The sequence below is a fragment of the Chanos chanos genome, chromosome 10 (genome assembly GCF_902362185.1).
Source record: "Chanos chanos chromosome 10, fChaCha1.1, whole genome shotgun sequence".
Lineage (NCBI taxonomy): Eukaryota > Metazoa > Chordata > Actinopteri > Gonorynchiformes > Chanidae > Chanos > Chanos chanos.
In genome coordinates this window covers 33,257,470-33,268,559 of record NC_044504.1, presented here as the reverse complement: position 1 = coordinate 33,268,559, position 11,090 = coordinate 33,257,470, and the positions used below count along the sequence as shown (strand labels likewise).

Here is an 11,090-nt window from a genome sequence, read left to right as displayed (position 1 = left end):
TGAAGCAGTCACATGACAGGGTTCAGATTTCATTAGCCAATGGCCTTAGTGCTCTAAACCCTAATAAGGCAATTCAAAAACAAGACAACCAAATGTATTTTTTTTTTTTTTGTTTGTTTCTATGAATCCTGGTCTTCAGTAAACACACAAAAGCTCCTCTATCTACCATATGAACTGCAGAGCGGTTCCAGCCTGAGGTGTCAAAGCAAAGGCCTGTACTCAGATAGATTTGGATCAGAGATAAGATCAGTCTAGGAGAAGACACCCTGTCTTGCCACTGTTATCAGGCTAGACTCATCTTTTCAGTGAGTCTAGCTCTGAATCTGAGTCAGCGTAGTATTCTTTAAGAGTGATTCAGATGTCTTATCTGGACTGGTGGGGACCCCGGCTTTTAAACAGAGAGCAGGAGGAGGTGGCTATGTCTCTGCTGTGAAAGCTACTGCATTGCCGTGCATGCCCACGGTCACTGTCTTTAACCTCATTTCTGAACTCAAAAATAAAACGAGAAAATGAAAAAAAAAGAAAAAAGAAAAAAAGAAAATCTCCATTTGATGGATAAGAAGAATAAATAATCAAATGATTCTGATTTCACATTAAACGTTACCCAACAATGTCTGCCCAGTGGCTTTTGGCCCTTCACTCAGAGGAGAAACTTACTGATAAGATGCATTTACATGAAGGAAGTCCACGGTCTGAGATCATGGTAAAACCCAACTGAACACTTCAAAGTGTGAAAGCAACAACAGAAGTGTGTCATAGCTCAAACTCTTTGTCCCAGAATGATCAAACCCCAAAAAGTGCTGATATACAATGAGGTGACCCACCCCCCAAAAAAACCAAAAAACCCAAAAAACAGCCTAGTTTCCTAACTCTACAGACAGGACAGCGTAAATGTCAAACAAACAAACAAACATACAAAAAAAAAAACCAACCAACCAAACAAACAAACAAAAACCCCTCTTTAATCTGAACTGGGAAGATACCGCTCACCATGTTTACATACTCTAGAGATGATAAATACCAGGTAAACAGACAACATGATGAAGAAATGGAAAAAAAAAAAAAATGAAGCATGGTCTGTTCTGAGGAGGAGGAGGAGGAGGAATATGGAATGAAGGGTTGTGGAATGAAGTGATGAGAAAAGAAAGATGACAGCTTCGCTAGCAGCATCTGTTCGATAGCAGCCAACATATGCAAATAACCAGCTGGCTGTTTCACCTGCTAACCATGACAAAATGATCAGAGAAGAATCTGTCACAGATACCAAGATGTACCAGAGTGACTACGCACAAATTCAAAGAGGAGAAAAAAAGAGGACAGGACACACGCACAGAACCCTCAGCCCTGCGTTCTCTGTCCGCCAGAGAACGGTTCCAGAGGAGACTACGCAGAACTGCTGTCGCTCTCTCTCTCAAAAAACTGATGTTGATTCAGGTTCCAGGTAAAAGTTTCTGAATACCGAGGAGTCAGAACCAAATCGCGTTAAATTAGTGGGTCCTTTTATCCGCGCTCTGGCACCGGCGCAGTGATGAGCGGATCAAAAGAGGAACCTTTGCTCCGAGACAACAACTAAAAGCCTTAAGAACAAGCCTGTAGAAATCCTTCATTAGACAAAGAAAATACACATCCTGTTAGAGTAGCACCCTTGCAGTCTTTCCTGTCCCGTGAGGAGAAATCTCGTGTCCTCTCTGCTCTGGGAGTCCGTCCACAGGGGGGATATGTCCATGCGTACAAAACTAGGTGGGATATCACCTTATCTAGACCCCACCTGTATCCTGTCAAGGAAGAGCCACACAACCAATCACTGAGCTGCACGAGCTGTCTGTCTTACAAATGGGCGGCTCTCCAGAGCCAGTGAGAGTAAGTGATAGGTGAATAGAGAGAGAGAGTTTGTAATGTTTTGGTCCCGTCCTCTCTGCAGTAAAACCTACAGTCCACAGGGAGACAATGTTCTCATAATTGACACCCCCCCCCTTTTCGGCAGCAGCTGCAGTCTTCTTCGATAGAGGGAGATGGAGAGAGCAAGAGAGACAGGGGGCTGTGAGGGGGGAGAACAACCCCCCCCCCCCCCCCCCCTTTGCTGGTGCTTCTTTACCGCTGAGTCTCGCTGCCAGGCAGGGTGATGTTGCCCAGGTGCAGTACGGGCAGAGGGTGCGCCTCCGTGTTAAACACCCAGCTCTCCAGAGGCAAGAGCTCGTCACTGGAGAACAGCAGATACAGATACCTACAGGCACGGGAACGATACAGCATTCAGTGACAACTCTTTCACTATAAACACACACAGAGTAAATACAGACAAGGCCAAAGAACTGAAAGCATCTGGATGTTGTACCGTACTTGAATAAACAGCTTAATGAACGTGCTTGTGGTGCAATTCATCTGCCGTCAGCAGGTGGCGACAGAGGGTAACACATCCTGCTCTGCAGTAACGTACTGTTGGTTTGGTTTTTGCACCGTGTATGTCGACGATGTAGACAAAGTCAAATTTGACGCTACATTAGGCTGGCAAATGAAATTACCAATAACACTTTCAAATCAATCTAATCACAGAAAAAAAAAAAAAATTCGACACCATATTTCATGCTGTTTAAGTACAACAGCAAAAGCAACAACAACAACCACAACAACAACAACAACAACAACCCCACTGGTTTTCACAAGGTTTGCATGCTGATTAAAACACAGAACAGGAATCAATGAGAGCGTAAAAAAATGGTCCTGTCATTCCAGATTCGCGGTGACAGCAGAGGAAAGTCTTACTTGAGGGTCTCTGCCAGGAAGAAGCTCTGCTGGACGTCGTCGTAGGTGGGATTGGACGAATAGACGTCTTTAACTCCGGAGAAGCCCCCGCTCACACGGCAGTGTTTATCTATGGCCTAGACGAGAGAGAGAGAGAGAGAGAGAGATCAGAGAGCGCCTTATCAGAGTGGGTGAAAGTCACTGTAAAAACCGCTATGTAGGAGGGGGGAAAAAAACACACACACTCTGGTCTAATTTTACAGTCATAAATTATATGCTCGGGGGAAAAAAAAGAAAAAAAGGCTACAATTATTTACAAAAAAAAAAGAGACCATTTCAGTCTTCAAAAAAAATAACAGCAATTTTCTACAAGTTATAAAAAAAAAAAAAAAAAAATCACGAGTTGGCAAGAGTGATCTGAAGCATTTTAAGAGTGTAGTGGTAAGAGAAGTGGCCAGAGAGGCACTTTCGCCCAGAGTGTGTTCAGAGTTGTGATTTCTGACGCACAGGATTAACTCACTCACTCAAGTCACTCAGAATACGAGTTCTGACTCTGAAACTCTGAAACCTCTAACACGATGGTGATGCATAAACACATCTAGTGAAACCAATATTTAAAGGCAGCTGCGGCCATGACTTTGGTAAACTTCAAAAGGTGCAACTTCAAAAACACTTTCCCAAACACATCTAAAAATAAAGGTTAAAAATAATAAAAAGCCCTCCCCCCCTCCTCTCTGAAGCGTAACGCCATTGACGCGCTGAGCCCACCTTCCGTGTACATAGCTAAACAGGCGAGTGATGCAGGCCATCTGTGCCAATAAAAACCAGCGTACAAAGCACCTCTACCTGGAGCAGATCTGCCACACACAGCTGCTTCCTCACGGACTCATTTCACAGGGCTGTGCACAACAGCAGCTGTGTCCAGCTCACCTCCAACTAACCTATCATCACATAGACATACAGCAGCTAGACAGACATCACTCACCTCCAACTAACCTATCATCACACAGACATACAGCAGCTAGACAGACAACACTCACCTCCAACTAACCTATCATCACACAGACATACAGCAGCTAGACAGACATCACTCACCTCCAACTAACCTATCATCACACAGACATACAGCAGCTAGACAGACATCACTCACCTCCAACTAACCTATTATCACATAGACATACAGCAGCTAGACAGACATCACTCACCTCCAATTAACCTATTATCACATAGACATGCATCAGCTAGACAGACATCACTCACCTCCAACTAACCTATTACCACATAGACATGCAGCAGCTAGACAGACATCACTCACCTCCAACTAACCTATTATCACATAGACATACAGCAGCTAGACAGACATCACTCACCTCCAGCTAACCTATTATCACATAGACATACAGCAGCTAGGCAGACATCACTCACCTCCAACTAACCTATTATCACATAGACATACAGCAGCTAGACAGACATCACTCACCTCCAACTAACCTATTATCACATAGACATACAACACTCACCTCCAACTAACCTATCATCACATAGACATACAGCAGCTAGACAGACATCACTCACCTCCAACTAACCTATTATCACATAGACATACAGCAGCTAGACAGACATCACTCACCTCCAGCTAACCTATTATCACATAGACATACAGCAGCTAGACAGACATCACTCACCTCCAACTAACCTATCATCACATAGACATACAGCAGCTAGACAGACATCATTCACCTCCAACTAACCTATTATCACATAGACATACAGCAGCTAGACAGACATCACTCACCTCCAACTAACCTATTATCACATAGACATACAGCAGCTAGACAGACATCATTCACCTCCAACTAACCTATTATCACATAGACATACAGCAGCTAGACAGACATCACTCACCTCCCACTAACCTATTAAGACACAGACATAAAACAGCTAGAACAGCTAGAGAGACATCACTCATCTCCAACTAACCTATTGTGACACAGACATGAAGAGCTAGAGAGACATCACTCACCTATCGCTAACCTACTATGACAAAGACATACAACAGCTACAGAGACATCACTTGCCTTCCACTAACCTATTACCACACAGACATTTGCACAAGTCCTGCGCTGTCTTGACTGTCTTAGATTCAGGTGTGTTGGGAAGCCTTCCAGGAGTGTCTCTCAAAGAGCAGCAATATTTAACCAAAACAAGCTAATTCAGTCCAACTGTCCAGTAACATGAAGTACTAAGGCCATGGCCTCCTTAACTGTTCACTGTGAATATTCAGTAACAGTACACACAGGGAAGGGGACAGGCTCATGCTCCTCGGTTTTACAGCTAGGCCAATGTGAGTCATCAGATGAGGAGCAGAGACATGTGTCTCTGGGCCAGGGCCATCAGTGCTCCACCACACTCCTTCCCACAGCACTGAACAGACACAGATGGATGGAGAACCAGAGGGCGAGAGAGAGAGGAGAAGAGAAGAGAAAAATAACCAAAACAACAGGGGACAAAAACAAGCACAACGCTGAGAGTCAAAGAAAGTGTGTGAGGCCGAAAAGAAAGAAAATAAATAAATAATTGGGAGGAGGAGGAGGAGGAGGAGGTATAAAGCGACATGAGCTTTGTCTGTTGAAGGAGACAGAAAATGAGAGAAGGGGCAAGTCGGGGGAGAGAGGGAGAGAGGGAGAGAGAGAGAGAGAGAAAGAGATTGCCCGGTATTCATCAAAGACAGCCCAGCGGTTCAGCAGAAGAGCAGTAATGCACCAGCGGAACAAAGGCAACCAATCAGAGAAAAACAACTCTCCATTCTCAAGAGCACTTTAAAATCCCAACACACGCATAAGCACACAAACATGCACATTACCATGAACCCTCAGCAAAGAGCAGCAGAGACACTATTTAAAAAAAAAAAACAACAACAAAAAAAAAAAAACCCAGCTAAGATGATGAAAGAAGGAAACGGAGGAAAAGAGTGAAGAAGCAATTGTGAAGGTAAGAGAAAAAGAGAAAGAAATGACGAGAAACGAAACGAAATGAAAGAGAACGAATGAAAGAAAGAAAAAGAGCGAGAGAAATGACACTAAAATGAATGATGCATGGAAGTGAAAAAAAAAAAAACCCTCAGAAAATTAAAGTGTTCAGAAGATGTTTCTGGTCGGTCCATTTCTAGTGCACTGACTGTGTTGACTGATGTGCGGACTAACCTGTGCAGCCTCCCAACCCCACTGCCTGTATTTGGGGTCGTGTGTGAACCTCCACATGTACCAGTAGGTCTCGATCACCTCTGGCCTGAGGATGTAGTATTTCTCATTCTGCCGCACAGCCACAGCCTCAAGTCCACTGTCAAACTTAAAAGCCTCTGGACCCAGTTTCAGCACTGCGGGGAACACGTGTAAACACACACACACACACGCACGCACACACACACACACACACACACACACACACACACACAGACACACACACACACACGCATACACACGCACATGTACACACACACACACACACACACACACACACACACACACACACACACGCACACACACACACGCACACACACACACACACAAACACAGTGTTACATATTTAACAGCACCGTTATACCGCATTGCTATTTGTATCCCTCTTAACTTAAGCAACTTGGGCCATGCTTGTTTGACATCTCACCAATCTGTTACACTGAAAAAAAAAAAAAGAAAAAAAAAATAGCATGTTTGGCTCTGATGAGCATGTCATGTTAAGACCCGCTTTGGTCTCTTGTTTTGCCCATTTAACGTTGAGTCGAACCATAAAGACAGACCTCATTGCCTCTCTGCCTGCTTCACATCCCAGACCACAGCTGTGGGACTCACTGTGCGTAAGAGTGATTCACGGATTCATCCCTACAGCGGCAGTGATATGCCCACTAAACTGGCTGCAGAGTGTAGGCTAACTGCGTGTGTGTGTGAGGCAATGTTCAGACTACAAATCAAAACGCGAGGTCCCCTCTTCATAATGGGTCTGTTGAATACAATCTTTGGTGACAAACTAAATTAGGAGATTCTCTGCTGTTCCAGTTTCTGGTCATTCTGTTTGCGTGAACACTTGTGATAAATATTTCTCTGCACATTATCCTGGCTGTCATTCTCATGTGGTTTGGCTCAGTCATACTTGTACAGTCTGCAACACTTGTGTTTACAAAGAGACTCTGTGTCTCAGATGAGTTAAGGGAAAAAAAAAACAAACGAAAATCTAACAGCTCAAAATGACAGAGCTGTCATTTTCAGTCATGAGATAAATACTGGCAGAGAGGCCTGTGAAAACCCAAGAGTTTAGACAATAATCCAGCACTGGGCTCACACCCCGACCGCTCTGAGATGGAGTAGAAAAACACAGAGATGACGGTTTGGCTAAGTCGCACCACGGCAACCCACGCCACGACCCAGCCGAACCGCATGACGTACCGCGTGACAAACTGCTCGCGGTGCAGTGAAGTTTGGGAAAGAACTCAGTCTCAGTCAGATCGTGTTAGGGGAGGCAAGAGACATTCACGACGCGTTCTAAATATAGCCTGCCGTGTTACCATGACAACACGCCCTACTGTAACATGGAGGAAATCCCACTGAGGCAGTTAAACAAAAATCCCAACTCCGTTTGCGTTACGTAGTAAAATACGGCTTAAGGGGTTAAGAGTCTTTTCACCCGAGTCTCTGGTGACGCCTCACCTGTGCGGTCGTAGCTCTCGTGACAGGTGTGGGCGATCTCAGCGCCCAGCTGAAGGTAGTGACCGGCTTTGTCGTCCGGTGACCCGTCAGCCCCTAGGGCAAACATGCCTCCAGCAAAACATGTGAGGTGACCCATTTTCCTCTCCAGGTGACCGTTTTTCCACTCTCCGATGAAAGTCAGGCCACCGCTGGACTTGCGAATGAGGTGACGTTCAATAGCCTGGCAGGAGGTACAAAAGAGAGGGAGGAAGGGGGGGGGGAGAGAGAGAGACAGGATGACATGGTCTAATGAATCCTTGGAGCAATATTAATAATCAGTGTCTCTATGGAGATAGCCGCAGCCTACCTCGATAGCGTCGTCATACGTTTTGCGCGCCTCTGTGTCTGTTTTGTCTGACATGAGCCAAGCTTTCAACAGGTATTCATAGAAGCTGTCCCCTAGTCCGCCCACGGAGGTGTGATCTGTGCGGAAAGCGACAGAGAGAGAGAAGATGGGAAGGTGAGACAGAGACTTTGAGTTTTCTTTCCTGAAAAACACGGAAGACACTTGACTTTCTTCATGGTAGTGACATATTTAAAAAAAACAAAACAAAAAAAAAACAGAATCAAAATGTTTCTGTGCAGAAAAACACAACCTGTGAACCTTTTAGACAGACCCGGCCTAATCTTTGTGTGTCAAAAAAACGCGCCTTAAAGCCCTTTCCAACAGATTAAGAAAGGCAGATTAAAAACATCGGCAATTAAAACGTAATTAGTGCTTTCTTCGGTCAATCTACCCAAAAACCAATGACATTAAATAATTCATAACCTCATCAAGCATTAAGTATTGGCAAATATCATGGCCGTCATTCTCTTAATTTAGTTTTATTTACTCTGTACCAGCCATAACTGCTGCTATAAAGCTTGCTTGACGGTCACCCTCATTACAATAACAATCGTACCGTAGCCAGCGCGTGTTAACATCGCCGTCTCCTAAGAACGGACACACATCACCGACCATCTAATAACTCATAAATACTGCCACAGCGCGCGTATCCAACGGCAACAGCATGCTGACTTGGCAGTCTGACCGTGTTAGTACATGTGTTTGAAGTTTCAGTGAAACTATTGGTGGTAATGACTCGCGGAGTGTTGAGAAGGACCAGAACCGCAGAGCACGCAATAGGCGCACAGACGAGAGACGTCAACAAACGATTAATTATTTAGTTCGCTTTCGATAGCTTTCTACCACAGGGCTACCGTAAAAAATAAATGTATGAGAGGCCTCAGAAGAGCTGCCTGGTTAGTTAACTCGGAGATGGTGAGTGTGGACCACACACCCTAATTATGTCCGACAGCAGGGCTGGTAAGAGGGTACTTCAGCATGATCAATAACCTGCTTTATTAGAAAGGGCAGTGTGTTCTGTTCCCTAGAGGGAGAGAGTCTCTCTAATGTTTATTATTATTTCTTTTTTTTTTTTTTTTCCTTTGCTGTAGGAGGGAAAAACAGGATGAGGGCGAAAGTTTAAAAGCGACAGTGGTGAGGGATATTAAAGTAGTGCAGTAAATGTTTAATGCTAAACATGTTTTTACCATTTCTCAGAAGACCTTCTTAAACTCCTAGCATCACGCGGCCACGTTCAAACAGACACAGAAGGATGAAGGTAACATCAAAACCTCTACATACTACACGCATTTAATAGAGTTTCACAGATTTCATTTATACACCATTTGTATTTCATTAATGCAGAATGAGAAAAACAGCCCGCTCTGCAGCTCTGGGTGAAACACTGCACTAATATAATGCAGACTGACTTTCACAGGTGAAGGACTTCGATTTCTAGCTAAACGAGCACGTGTGAACCACCCAAGCAAGAGAGAAAAAAAAAAACCAGGGACAGATTCAAGGGAACAGCGTGAAACACTGGTTTGAAGGGTGAAGATGACACGGAGAACGCTGAACATGCATAAACTCTAAACAGTCCTCATCTGCGAAGAGCTCATTAACGGTGGCTCAGAGAAAAGGATGAGGCTGAAGGTAAGTTCACGTCTTTGGATCGCTGGCACGAGATTGATGCTGATTATATTAGGTGTGGAAAATGTCCTGTTTGGAGTTTGTTGTTGGGAGGACAGGAGAGGTAAAGCAGATGTTTCAGAGATGGTTATGTCACACAAGGGAGATTTGGGTGTACACAGGTGACGCCAACAGCCCGATTTATGGCCGCTGTCACCTGGGAGATGAGGCTATCTCACCATTAGCTCTGGCTCTCTCTCTCTCTCCCATCAGAATATAAAAATGTATGCAGAAATAAAGATGTTTGCCCATAAAAGGGGACACGTGGGACACGTCAACTCTCATTGAATTCATTCTGTGATAGTGGCGGTCAAAATGTGCGGCGAGATCTCTGAATAAACACCTCAGGGAGGGGCAGGTGAGCGAGAGAGAGAGAGAGAGTGAGAGAGAGCGAGAGCGAGAGAGGGAGAGAGCGAGAGCGAGAGGAGCGCTTTGGCGGGGACACAGAGAAGATGTAAGTTATTCTATGCAAATGGTTGTGTAGGACAGAAATGCCTCTGGCAAAACACAGAGCAGTTTTCTTATGAATTATTCAAAAAGAGAGTGTGTACCAGAGAGAACAGGAGAAAGAGGGAAAGTGTTTGAGAGTAAGTTTAAGAGTGATACATGAGAAAGAGTGTATGACAGCAGAGGAACAAAACAGACAGAAAAGTTTGAGAAGTGAGAGTCCAACAAAACAACATAAGGTGGGCAAGACTAAAAATAAAGACCACGCGCGCATGACAGGTGATGGTGGAGTTGTAAGTTATGTTGAAATGTGGGAAGTGTGTGAGTGCACCTGTGCGTGCACGTGTGAGTGTGAGGGAGAGAGAGAGAGGGAGAGACAGAGAGAGAGAGAGAGAGAGAGAGAAAGAGAGAGTGAGAGAGAGAGAGGTATTTTATGAGGCAGAATTTCTCAGTAAGCCAGAAAAAAAAGGAGCCGAAAGTCAAAAGGACGAGGAAGGAGAGGGGCTAAGGAGCGTTCCAAACGCAGCGTCTTGACCTTGGCTCAGGTTTACCGGGCTACGCGATTAAATCCTGCTTCGTGGAACCCTCCCCAAAGAAAAAAAAAAAGGAGAAAGGAGAGATAAACAAGCTAAGAGAACACGCTGGGAGGAAATCATTAGGAGTGAGAGTAAACGACAACACAAGGAACAGAACAGCACAGTGGGACGGAAATATAATGACGGAGAAGAGGGTTAACGGTCTTGAGCTGTCCTTTCTGCACAAAGAGAGAGAGCAAGAGAGGGAAAGAAGGAGACTTGAAGTCAAAGTGGGACTGAGAATGTCCCGTTCTTCACTTTAATTCTCTTCTCCCTCCAGTTGTCAGACGACTACAGATTTGTACTTCTTTCCATCAGAAAGCTAAGGGGGTAGCCAGCGTACTCTCCGTTAGAAAACAATATGCCCTCCACTGGAAATCACAAGGGCAATGCTCCTTTTTCCTTTTTTATTTTTTTTTTATTTGTTTACATCAGCGAGACGTTTGGAATCACACAACAAGTAGACAGCTACTTCAGTTGAAGGCATTTTCAGAGAGACCGCATCCACAAGACAGTTGGTTTTTTTTTTTCTGCATTTCTTATCTGTTTGTCCGCTCTCTATGGTGCTGAGGA

General features: G+C 44.6%; 1 protein-coding gene across 1 annotated transcript in view; it reads right to left on the bottom strand.

Annotated features, from left to right (window-relative positions):
* Positions 1 to 2,091: 2,091 nt before the first annotated feature.
* man1a2 (mannosidase, alpha, class 1A, member 2) overlaps positions 2,092 to 11,090 on the bottom strand; it is a 52,556-nt gene continuing 43,557 nt past the window's right edge. Inside the window, exons 10-14 of the mRNA XM_030786237.1 lie at positions 7,789 to 7,904; positions 7,443 to 7,662; positions 5,943 to 6,115; positions 2,761 to 2,876; positions 2,092 to 2,224 (exon numbers count right to left, since the gene is read on the bottom strand). Coding sequence (XP_030642097.1) covers positions 2,092 to 2,224; positions 2,761 to 2,876; positions 5,943 to 6,115; positions 7,443 to 7,662; positions 7,789 to 7,904 — 758 coding nt within the window. The remainder of the gene's footprint in view (positions 2,225 to 2,760; positions 2,877 to 5,942; positions 6,116 to 7,442; positions 7,663 to 7,788; positions 7,905 to 11,090) is intronic.